We start from the raw sequence: 13,438 nt of genomic DNA on the forward strand, positions 1-13,438 counted from the left end.
TCACTGGATTATACTCCTTGAATAACATCTTCAAACCCTAATCTTTCGGATTACTGCTTATACTATTACCACTTCTACCTTTATGGGACTTGAATCGACAATTGCATCTCTGTGCTAATGTGATATGGCAATTCGAACTGATATATATATATATATATATATATATATATATATATATTTCATCATAAGCCTTCGGTTGACTGATTTGGTATTGTTGTACAACTTACTATTCCTAATTTGTTGCCAGCTTGTTATTTACAGTCTGTCCTACTTACGGCCACTTTTTGGCTTGATCATGTATAACTGTTATTTTTGATTTTATGGTGTGATGTGGTCCGGTATTTCTGTATATAAACTACGTATGCTTGAAATATAGATATAGTAGTGGCTGGTTGCTGACTCCTGAACTACGTTTGTGTACAGAAAGGAGTTAAATAATCGTAGACTAATAGAAACCTCTCTGCCGATTTAAAGGTGCCGGTCGGAAGTGTAATCAGTTAGGTCATAGATACTATGCCGTAGTCACGGTTTTCCAACTCCCCTGAGTGGACTTTCTGTGTCCACCAACCCGGTTAAAGCGCCGGACATTCGCTTTTCGTCCTTTCAATTTCGTAAACAACAGTAATGCCACGAGAAGGCAGTGAATGGGACTTCCCCGGCAGAGGCTATATATTCACGTGGCCATGTGAGAGCATTTGGAGAGGGAGAGCGGACTCTCCCCACTCTCGGCCGTACCAGGGCATTCAGGGGCTTTAAATTTCCTAATATTAAAATAATCAACATATCAAGTTACTAGTTTTGGTGGATGGAAACTTCATAGAACTTAAACATTGAGTGAGTTTTATTTAAAATAAAGCAAGATCCAATGACGTCTGTCGTGCACTCTACATACTACCGTAATGTAAGAACAAGTCAAGTCCAGATGGTATATGTGTATTAATTTATGGAGAACACAGATTATTTATGAAATATATACACTTAGTCATCATTTTTTTCATTTGCATCTATTGTGTGTTCCGAAACCCAAGTTGGTCGTAAACTGTCTTCTATAGCTTTTCTTCTAGTATCAAAAGTATTTCGAACTTGCCATGCTTTAGGCTTCCTGAGACTCCTATCTTCGGCTGTCGACTGTAGCAACTCCCATGGGACGCTTCGCTGCATACCAGTTAAAAGTAATCTTGTGAGTAAGGTCCACCACACTAATACTTACTATTAACAAAACTCACTCCTGATTGTATAATATTAAATTAAATTAAAAAGGATAGATGAAACTTTAACCTCGATTTGTTACATAGTCTTATCCAGATTGATTTCATTTAAATCCATATTGAAAACAATAATCATTTTCTAATCTGATTAGAACAAATAATGTAACCAAATCTAAACACATTAAAAACAAAGATACTACAATAAACAACAATGGATACATCTATCATTTTATAGCCTATTTTTATTTTGATAAAATGAATCCAACACATGATGTGAATAATAAAGCCTTATTTATTGAAATTTGGGTGTGTGTGTGTGTGTGTGTGTATCGAAGTGATAGAAGTAGAGATAATCACAAGTTATCTTTTCGCAACATACCCAATAATTTTTAAAGAGAGGGAAGAGCATAAACTTGTACACAATTGGAATAGTAACAAATAAATAACTATCAGAAGGGGTTTTCTGGAGATTTAGTATTTTTCATAGTTGAAAGTGTGAGTCAATTGAAGCTAGACCACCATCGAAAACCTGGAAGCACTGGACGGCCGTTTCGTCCTATTATGGGACTCCTCATTAGTGCGCATCCACGAACCCGCTCTCGCGAGATTCCAACCCAGGACCTACCAGTCTCGAGTCAGATCCCTTAACCGATAGACCACTGAGCTGGCATCTAACGGTGTTAATGTCTAACTTCAACTGATCCACGAAGTTGAGCAACCATTCACCGATTGTCTTCAGTGAGTTCCTATCTCACGACAGACGTGATTTGAACTCCACTGGTCACTGCTTCTCACTAGAGCTCCTAGATATACTTCTCGAAGTCACTAGTGAGCATATGATTATATTAATTAACAGAAGGGGTTTTGTGGAGATTTAGTATTTTTCATAGTCCAATGTTTCCAGGTTTTCCATGGTGGTCTAGCTTCAATTGACTCACGCTTTCAACTATGAAAAATAAATAACTGCTTGAGATAAAACTGAGTAGCCAAGTAACACTACAATCTGGAGGTTAAATTTCATTATAAATTCAGGATGCCATAAGCATTGTAGAAACAGCACGTCTGTGCATCCGCTCAAGCTGCCACATTGTGTCGGCATAAAGAGATAAAATTATTATGATAAATTCCAGAGTAATTATTATTATAGCAGTAACAGTGTACCAATGGTAGCAGAAAATATTAAGCATATACGAGAGAGAAATAGACGTTTTCATGGAATAGAAAATATACAAAAATGTTAAAACCCAAGATCTACGGGAAGACACGGCTGGTATAGTAAGACCTAAAGAAACGAATGTTCTAGCCAATGTATTTCAACTGGACGATTACGACATGCAAGCTTGACCACTAGCATAAAAATATACCAGCCATCGTTGTATGTATAATGGACCGTTTACAGCCGGAAGATTCATTGAGAATCAAGAAGTACCAGATGGTTGTTCAATCACTGATAATAATAATAATTTTTCGAATTTATGTACAACAATCGATTTTGTGAAAAGGTTTTAACTTAGGATGAAAGCAACTATACACTATTTCTATGATATATCAACTGAATCCATTTCATGAATAAAATTACTTTCAATTTGAACAATCTGTAGAAACTCCTGTCCGCAAAATATTAATCATAGTGAAAATGATGAAAGTGTCGATAATTTAACATAACGCCAAAATCGCTCTTTTCACCTTCGAGTCGAATTTCGGGCTTGTGAAATATCTTAAATGCTATTGGTCCGTTGTATCTTTAAGTGTGCTATTTTGTAATACTGCCCAAGAACAATTTATCGCTGTATATATACGTTTGAGCTTTTCCCCTTATGATTTGCTCGTACTTGGCTGCTTAGGGAATATATATTCCCCTACTTCGCCTTGGACTTCTTCCTATAGTTATCGGGGCCTGGGGCAACTGATTAGGATAGCCTATCGTGTCACTATGTCATTGACCTTCGTTTGTTTACCGAGAAAATCAAATTAGCTCAAGCATATCAATCTCGCACACGGAATTCGAACGCAAGACCTTTCTCTCCATGCGCGAACACTTAATCTCCAGACCACTGAGTTGGCATCCAACAGACAATGGATGAAGGTTTGTGCAAGATCATGGGTCGATTAAAGTTATACATTAACACTGTTGGACGCCGACTCAGTGGTTTAGAGGTAAAGCGTTAGCGCACGAGATCGGAAACGTTGGGTTCGAGTCCAGAATGCATGATCGTGTATGTGCACTGCTCAGGAGTCCCATGCTAGGATGAAACAGTCGTCCAGTACTTTCAAGTTTTCAATACTGTTCTAGCTTAGATCGACTCATGAATTCAACTATCGAAAAAACATACTACAATCTCCACAAATCCCCATTCTGATAATTCTTATTTATTTATTCCTATTTCATTATCGATGGTGATTATATAACCTGCCTAATTGTTTAAAAACTAAAAAAGGAATGGATCAAATAGGGATCAGATAACAAAATCTTATTATATCAAACTTGAGGTAGCCCCCTACTTCGATACAATAATCTAACAGTAAGATATCAATTAATTGATTGAAGAATGAATGATCTAAAAAACTGATTTCCTCCAATCATCTATAAAATATTTTATCCGATATATTTTGTGTTTATAATCATTCTGGTCAATTGTCAACCAACACCAAGATCGGAATTTTTAATACAAATGTCAAGACAGTTCCACTGTATGGGGCGGAGACGTGGAGAAATACGAAAGCCATCGTCCAGAAGATACAAGTGTTTATCAACAGTTGTCTACGCAAGATACTTCGGATCAGATGGTCAGACACTATCAGCAACAAGTTACTGTGGGAGACAACAAACCAGATTCCAGTGGAGGAAGAAAGGCTGGAAATGGATTGGGCACACTTTGAGGAAATCACCCAATTGGGTCACAAGACAAGCCCTCACATAGAATCCTGAAGGCCAAAGGAGAAGAAGAAGACCAAAGAACACATTACGCCGAGAAATGGAGACAGACATGAGAAGAATGAGCAAGAACTGGATAGAACTAGAAAAGAAGGCCCAGGACAGAGTGGGTTGGAGAATGCTAGTCGGCGGTCTATGCTCCATTGGGAGTGGCAGGTGTAAGTAAGTATCATTCTAGTAAAACAAAAACAAAATAACTACTTATCTGGTTAGTAGTCTCGTCTTTTATTTCAATTCATTTAGGGTAGATGAGAAAGGGGAGGGGCACCTATAGCAATATTACAATAATGTGAGTAGTTTTTCATTTAAAGACACTATACACATTATATCATTGAGTTCATATATTAACTAGTATACGATTTATTCATTTTGACAGTTGAAAATTTCATCCATATCAAATCATTAAAAAAAACCGTCTCAGTAACATATACATATATACTTATACATACATACATACATACATACAACCATAGCAACAACTAATCTACAGGACAATTATTTAAGTACAAATCAATCGATAAACCACAAGCGATCATTGAATTTATTAATATTGGATACAATACAAAATTTATCTTATCATTTAGTAAAGTAGATTCACACTTGACAAAGCTCTTTTAGAGTATTATTATTATTATTATGAGTAGTAGTAGTAGTAGTAGTGGTGGTGGTAGTAGTAGTCGTACTAGTAGTAGTACAAGAACAAATTCTAGTTTAGACAAGAGTATGATAAAAGGGTAAGTTTTAAAAGCACAATTGATACGAATTTTTAATTAATTCTTAACCAATTCGAAAATAATCGATATGGTTACGAAAAAAAAAACAAAAAGGGGAACAACTATAAGTGTATAGTTTAGGTTATGATAAATAATCATTTAATAAAAGTATCAACAAAATTTATGTTGATTAAAGTTATTTACTGGTTATTAAAATCTGTGTTATATGCAACAAAAACTAAATGAATGGTAACTGTCGATCCTGGCAAGCTCGATTACACTTTGCCTCCAAATGCTCTCACATGACCACGCGTATGTAGCCTGTCAGGGTTGTTCTACTCACTGCCTTCTCGTGGCATTACTGTTGTTTACGAAATTGAGAGGACAAAAAGCGAATGTTCGGCGCTTTAACCGGGTTGGTGGATGCAGAAAGTCCACCTAGGGGAGTTGGAAAACCCTCATTCCGAACCAATGGTGTACATGGCCTCCAGTATCCTGAGGGAACAAATGGCGTATGAATCAATCGTTGATCGCCGGCTACCATGGGACTGCATCTCCTCATGATGCTCCACTACCTTGTGGATCAAACCTTCAGATCAAAGGCTCCGGGTATAGCCCCTTAGGAAAACCACCCGCTTCGGTTTGGGCACCTGGACAGTATAACAGATCTCACACAAATCAAATTTGTATGGCGCATATTTATCTGGTGCTTCCTTGTACCAATATTCATGTGTTTAAATAAATAAATAAAACTGTCGGAACTAATTTATGAATTATTATTATTATATATTATTGTGTAATTATTACGTAACCAGACTATGATATATTTATATTCCTTTTATAGTGAGTTTTCGATTAACCCATTACCTACTATTCTATGATCTGCTGTTCATCATCACTAGTCAATTTATTATTCACAGTCTCCCTTACAACTAATTTTTGTCTTCATATATAATTCTTATTTTTCACTTTATAATATGATGTAGTCAAGTCTGTTTGTGTATAAACTACGTATGAGTGAAATATAATATTCGTCTAGTGGAAGCTAATTACTGTTACCTGAACTCAGTGATCAATGAAAGGAAAGAAAGCCACGGAATCAAGGACCACTGAAGACTTAGCCGTGAATAAAAGCTACTAGTACTAGTTGTCATGTCATTGGTTAGATCAGAGACGAGGTTATAGAAAATGATATTCTGATTGGTGGTTTTGTCATGTGATATTAGTGGGCGGCTATAAGTCATGACAGTCTGTAAATTTTTTCAAACAAAACCGACGACATATAAAGTTGTTCTCATAACATTAGATTATCCCTCCTCTTGAAATTTTATCCTGACCCAAATAGAGTTTTGGGAGTTCTCATTTTGTTCGTAGTTAGGTTTAGAGTTTTAATCACAAACTGGCATTAGCTACAATATTAAAAAATTCTGATTGAGGATACATTTTGTCAGGTCATTTAAGTGTATCATAGTAATTACAGTCATGTTTTCGTTTATTTAATCATTTAATGGTAGATATTTTGAAGGTGTGACTTTTGCTGGATTGTAATTTTTCTATCATTATGACTGACTGTACTTACACTTGACATGTCTGTAGAATGATGAAATGGTATTTTTGTCGTAGAAAACTACATTTTTCATGGTTTTTTATAAATAAATCCTTAGTGAATACCATGAGTAGTAGAAGCTATGGGGTTTCTTTTATTTTCGACACTTATGGCTTCAACGAAGTAAGTGAAGAAGTAGTTGCTAGGTGCAAGGTCAACATTACGAACAAGAGTGGAGTTTATCTCCAGTCAAAATTTTCTGTACCTATATGGATTTCAAGCAAACATTAAAGAGATTTTACGTAACTATCTTGTCTATGAAATATAATGCCATCAAGTTAAGGTTTATCGCAGGCTCAACGACTTATGGATGGTGTTGATTTGTCTGTTATTTATAATCTACCGATGAAAAATTAGAAATTTAAAGAGCTTAACACTTATTTTTTACTATATGATGGCAAGAAATAATCTTAAACGTTTTGATCAGTATACAGGGGTATTTCTACTTCAAATTTCGCACACACAAGAAAACCTAAGAGTCATGTCCTCGATTCTGATTGGCTTATCTTTATACTATACTTTTAGTTTAGTTTACAATTACTTAAAAAGCAAATGTATTCTAGTATTCGACCATATAACTATTTTTGTTTTGTTTTAAACAGGTTTCATGATAACGGCCATAACTCTTAACTACATTTCGATATCAGAATACAACGGCTTCCTTCTCTCCTAGTCATGGTTGGATACTCTTCATCATATTGACACCTCGAGTCTTTGACCTAAAGATCTGATCCACAAGGTAGTTGAGCATCGTGAGAAGATGCAGTCCCATGGTAGCTGGTGACCAACGATTGATTCATACGCCATTTGTTCCCTCAGGATACTGGAGCCCATGTGCACCATTGGTTTGGAATCAGCGTCTTCCAACTTCCCTAGGTGTGTCCACCAACCCAGTTAAAGCGCCGAACATTCGCTATTCGTCCTCTCAATTTCGTAAACAACACTCGTGCCACGAGAAGGCAGTGAGTATGACTTCCCTGTCAGAGGCTGTATACGCGTGGTCATGTGAGAGCATTTGGAGAGGGAGAGCGGACTCACCCACTCTCGGCCGTACCAGGGCATTTGGGGGTACAGCAGTGTTCCACGAGAAATTATTAGGGAGCTCATAATAATGAGTGGGAAAAGTGTTCAGAAGCCAGGAAAATGATTGATTATACTCTGTTTACTCTGATTAAGCAATTATCAAATTAATTGCTGATTTTAGCACGTTTTCTAAAAACTTCTACGATCTCAGGGTTACACATGATTCCACATATGTGCTTTTAAAGTGAATCTTCTCCTTTACTTTCCGTCTAATGCTTTTCTCTGGCCTCAAGATTGAATGACATTTTTGAACCGGGAGGCAGTTAGAAAGCTGATATTTAAGAATTCAAGAACAAGACACAACCAAAACTAAATTTGAATTAGTTAATTCTTTAAACACTGATAAGTTAACAGTTGAAACACTTGGTAACCAATAGGTTGGCGACTCAAGCTATGATTCAACTATTTCGGCTTGATCACTAGTTCTTACACAGACAGACAATGTGACTTAAAGCCAAATATATACATTTGAAATCGGTCAACGAGAAAAGAGAGTTGAGTAGTCAGTGAGTTAAACGCAACCTGACACATGTGCACCGGCTCAAGTTCCCATATCACATTAGCACAGTGACGTAAAGTTGTTTTAAGGTAAATCCCAGAATGGTAGGAGTAGTAACAGTATCAGCACTGGTAGAAAAGACTACGTATAAAAAGAAGGAAAATATATAGAGAGATTTCGCGACCGAGGTTCTAAGGGAATACAAAGAGTATCTACATTTGAACTATTGAGAAAGATGTTGAGCCGTGTCATTTAAAGTCTCTAATCATCTGTTGCGATAATTAACGTAGACCCTAACCAGATAGTCTACACACCTATTAATATAGCACAGTTCATTAGCCAGTGAATTCATGGACTGGTATAACATTTTGGCTTAGCTGTCTCCAGCTTTATTTCAATAATTTAATGTTGGTTTAGTGGTTAAGGCGTTCGACTTTCAGTCACTAAGTTTCAGGTTCAAACTCCACTCTATCTACTTGACTTTGGGCAACCACATAGAACCATTAACATTCATGCTCATGTACTTGAGTTATATACATATTCTTTGGAATTCACCTACTTGGATAAAAAAAGATCCGTCGTTTATTGCAATGATAGTTTCCTCATGGATTTAATTAAGACAAAATCAATTACAAGCAATTAGTTTTTAGTGCTAAGAAGTTGAAAAATTCTGATCAATAGTCTAATGGTAACAGAAAAATAAACAAAGAACTCGTTATATACAACACTTACCATAAGTACTAATGCCAATGGACCCAAATAAATAAGAAGTGTAAATCCGGAAATTAATAGTAGGCCTGTAAATAATCGTACAGTCCAATTAACCCAACGTGGTGGAAGAAGTTTATTTAAGAAACCAATTATTGGTGGTACATGACTTGTGCCTTGATGTAACTTTTCAGCAGCTTCAAAATCAGGTCTAATTGGATCAATTTGTTCATCATCGTCATCATCATCACTTGTTTGTTTCTTAGTGTTTGATACATCATCTTGTGTATCGATATTAATAGTATTAGAAGTAGTCGAAGAAGCCGTAATACTAGTTGGTTCTACAACATCCCCCTGATAAAGAATGAGAAAGAAAAAACAGAGAAACGGGAGAAATGAGTAAATCACGGCCTCGTAGTACTACTTTTAGTAACAAACTATACTGTTAAGGTAATGATAACTTCACTAAATAGCATGGTTAGTTAGTTTTATCATAACTGACGCAGGGCCTGTCAAAAATGTGCGTTGGTACATGTTATCATATAACATGATAGAGGAATGAGGTAAAGTCAACAAGATGAATTGAGAAAGAATCCAAATTATTAGAATAATTAAGCGCTGAAAATGTAACTTGAAAAGACATAATGAGAAGCTATGCACAAAGAAATACTGAAACTCAAGATTTGAAGAAAAATGAGTGAGTGAACTACTGTGACTGATTCCAAGCTATGTCAATCAACTCCTTTAACCAATGATTACGATCATCACATGGAACCCAACCAATTAGTTTGTATCTATCGACAAGGTTTAAACCAACAGTTAGTGACTTTATGAACCGAAGTTACGTCTCTGTTCAGAGGAATATTTAAGGAATAACGAACGCAAAATATTATTATTAATCAATGTGTACGTTATTTCATAAAAACATCTGCAACAAATTTTTAGTATTTCATAGACTTTAATGTATGAAGCTTATAGTAACCTTACACAGTTCTGAACAATGGCATGGTCATGTGAGAGCATTTCGAGAGGGAGAGTGAACTCTCTCTACCCTCGGCCGTACCAAGGCATTTATAAGCACAGAAATGACCGGGTAAGAAAAAATCCATATTCAATACAGTAATTTAACAAGCTTATGCACTAAACTACCTAATGTTACAGAGATCACAGCAAATAGCTTTTAAACCCAAAATATATGAGGAAATGTCTGACCTAAACACGTACTTAACATAAAGTTACCTAGACGATTAACTTCAATGTATCGCATAAATAGTAATGAACATTAATGTTGATCCTCCGCTATATTACACAGATAATAATAACATTTAGTAAAGTTTATGGACCCTGGCACGGCCGAGAGTGGGGAGAGTCCGCTCTCCCTCTCAAAATGCTCTCACATGGACACGCGAATATATAGCCTCTGCCACACAAGTCCTACTCACTGCCTTCTCGTGGCGAGGGTGTTGTTCACAAAAGTGAGAGGACGAAAAGCGAATGTTCGGTGCTTTAACCAGGTTGGTGGACACGGAAAGTTCACCTAGGGGAGTTGGAAAACCATGATTCCAAACCAATGGTGTACATGGACTCCAGTATCCTGAAGGAACAAATGGATTATGAACCAATTGGTCAACGGCTACCATGGGACTGCATCTCATCACAATGATACACTGCCTTGTGGACTAGGCCTTCAGGTCAAAGGCTCGGGGTGTGGCCCCCTAAGAAAACCACCTGCTTCAGTTTGGGCACCTGAGCAGTATCACAGCCCTCACACAAATCAAATGAGATTTGTGAGGCGCATATTTATCTGGTGCTTTTTGTACCAATATTTATGTGTTTAAATAAAATAAAATAAAAATAAATATGGGCGAAAATACATTGTACAGTACATTTATATGTTTACGAAGTGATAAATAAATCGCTAATATTCTTATCTAGATGCAACTTACTGTTCTCTGTCGTACAATTTGATCGTCATCACTCATTTTATGACCAGAAATGTATGAATAACAACGGCTAAAATCCAAATTGGGAACGGTACCCAAACAGAATTAAAAAATGCTGTAAATATCTGCGAGAAAGAATCTAGTAAAAGAAATGGAAATATCTTAAATTGCATAAAAATCAAGAACCTCAGTGAAATGAAAAATTAAGTGAAAAAATGTGCACCCATCAACACCAATTTTTACTCAATCTGAAACTAATATACCCTAAAAATTACAAAATCCCAATCTCTACTAAGGGCAGAAGTTTACTAATGAACTGTCAAGTTGTACAGTCAGTTATATTGGGAGTAGAAACTGGAACAAATGTTAGTTAGCTCAGGTTATCATATCACATTAACGTGAGATAGAAAATAACGAGAGCGAGAAATTCGGTAACAACAATAAAAACTAAGAATTAGTTTTGAGATTATGGTTTAAAAGACACATTAGAAACGTATGTGTGACAAGATACTGAGATTCAAGATCAATAAGATAGGGTAAATGCATGGGACGACTTTAAGCAATGTTAAGCAGTCTCCAACCAACCAGTATTAGGCCAAATCCTGTGCTTTTCAGCACACTTCTGAACTCGGACTGACAGCACTAATCATGCAGGTCTTAGCTGTCACCGGTAGTTAGAGCGCAACAAATTTATAACATAATTTTGATAAGGTTTGAAAAATGAATGGGTAATTGTGAAAGACAACAATTTTGTCACCATGTAGATTTGATTAACAAGAACTTAAAGAAATCTCGTAACAATAAAAATATGCACCCACACATTTCTTTAGTGCCGAGGAATGCCTAGAGCTGACTATATTGACATACAGTTTTAGGTAACAACAATCTCAACGTGTATTCCGTTAAATTCCCTCTTAATAAGTAATATAACCAGAAAAACAACAACGTGCACAGATCTAACAGACATACTAATGTACAATAACTTAAACTGATCAACGATAAACATGTAATAAAAATGTGAGTAACCAAAAGATTGGTGAATAATGATCTGAAGTCGTCAGAAGTTGCCAATTTTACGTCGACCACACAATGATTAACGACTAGTTATTTTCATCTGATGCAAGATGAGCTTAATGTATGGTTGCAGTTTTTGACACTCAAACATTACAGGTTTCAACTTCAGCCAGAGCTGAAGAAAATCGCAACAAATCTTGCTTACCAGTATTAAAACATAGGCTTAACCCCCTTTTCACTCTCACGGCTGTTGCACAATCCTGCGCAAGCCTTTAAATACCCTCGGGCAACCTGAATACTTAATAGCAAACGTCAAGGTCAGTTGGAACAAATTAATTATAGCGCCAGTAATTTCAGTGACGGCAGTGGTGTATTCAAACAAATGAAAACTTCATAATATTTGTAAACATATTTTTCCCATAACCACTCTATAAGATCAAAAAAATTTGATTGCGTTTTCTTCATTATGAAGGAGGGTTTTTTTATCTTCAAAGATATCCACTGAACACGCGCGTTTCAAAAAGGGCAGTGACTTTCATACTTGTTGTGATTATCGTTGCTTTTGTGTATTTGCTGTATCAAAAGCATTCTTGGTCTACTTTAACTTAAATTAATCTAGTTAAGGTTTGAAATTTTATTGAAAACTTTGTCTCTTGGTTCCTTCTTTTGCATATACTCTGACGCTTGTGCTATTATTGTGATCATATTGTTTTTTAAACCTAATCTGATTACAATGGTTGGTAGTTCATTCAAATGTGGACAGCCGAACTGTTTATTCCCCGTAGATGAAGGGATGCAGTGCGATGAATGCAAAAAATGGTACCACAAGATGTGTACCCGTCTCAGTCCAGCTGCATACAAAAGATGTTCTAAGCCTAACTCGCACTGGCTTTGTATGTTCTGCTGTACTAACAAGACGACATTAATTCAAGAGGCTATGAGCCTATTGGCTCTAGCCTGTAAAAAGAAAGATAGTGGGTGCGCTAGTAACGCAAGCACTGACAGTGAAGACTGTGTCAGTGTTGTAAGTGCTGTTACAAAACGCGCTGAACAACCTACTCTAATTAATGACGAAGTGAAACTTCCGTTACAACTAACGAGGAGTAAATCACCACATGGTATTGACATGAGTAATCATGTATCTTTAGTAGAAATTGAGGACCCGGATAAAACCGTCACCGTCCCCAATAGTCCCAATGCAGCTGTCCTGAATGACCAAAAATGGACCGCAGTAAAGAGGAAAAGGAAAGGAAAAAAAGCTAATGATAAAGCACACTTGGTTGACAAGCCATTGAGGAACTCACAGTCTGAGTCACTCAATGCATTATCGCACTCTGATAGAACGGCAGATCATCATCCTAGTGCGACTGAGAGGAATTTAATATCATCGAATATTATTGTGAGTAAATTGCCAGAGTCTAACGATCCAGATCCTAAGGTTAGACACACCCATGCCTTAGAGAGGCTCGGAGAATATATCCGTAGCATATTACCAGATAACACTAAAGGTGTTCAGGTCAAAAAATTAGTTAGAATAGGTAAAAGAGCCGATGACAGTGTTCTACCCCGACCGTGTAGACTCCTTAAGGTAATCTTAGGGTCGGAGAAACAACGTAATCTTCTGTTAAGTAACGCTCGAAGTCACGACAACTCTGACATTCGAATGCGACCGGATGTATCTCTTGAAGATAGATAAAAAGAAGACGGCACTAGCTGAACTAGAAACCCG

The 13,438-nt window shown here is 36.6% G+C and overlaps 1 protein-coding gene across 1 annotated transcript in view; it reads right to left on the bottom strand.

Moving 5' to 3' along the window:
- The window catches only part of Smp_144030 (phosphatidate cytidylyltransferase), a gene marked incomplete at both ends in the record, with an annotated part of 35,209 nt that extends 24,475 nt beyond the window's left edge, over positions 1–10,734 (bottom strand). The window contains 2 exons of the mRNA XM_018797791.1: positions 8,777–9,106; positions 10,699–10,734. Of these exons, the coding sequence (XP_018652798.1) occupies positions 8,777–9,106; positions 10,699–10,734 (366 nt within the window). The remainder of the gene's footprint in view (positions 1–8,776; positions 9,107–10,698) is intronic.
- Positions 10,735–13,438: the final 2,704 nt, after the last annotated feature.

The sequence above is a fragment of the Schistosoma mansoni genome, chromosome 5 (genome assembly GCF_000237925.1).
Source record: "Schistosoma mansoni strain Puerto Rico chromosome 5, complete genome".
Classification (NCBI taxonomy): domain Eukaryota; kingdom Metazoa; phylum Platyhelminthes; class Trematoda; order Strigeidida; family Schistosomatidae; genus Schistosoma; species Schistosoma mansoni.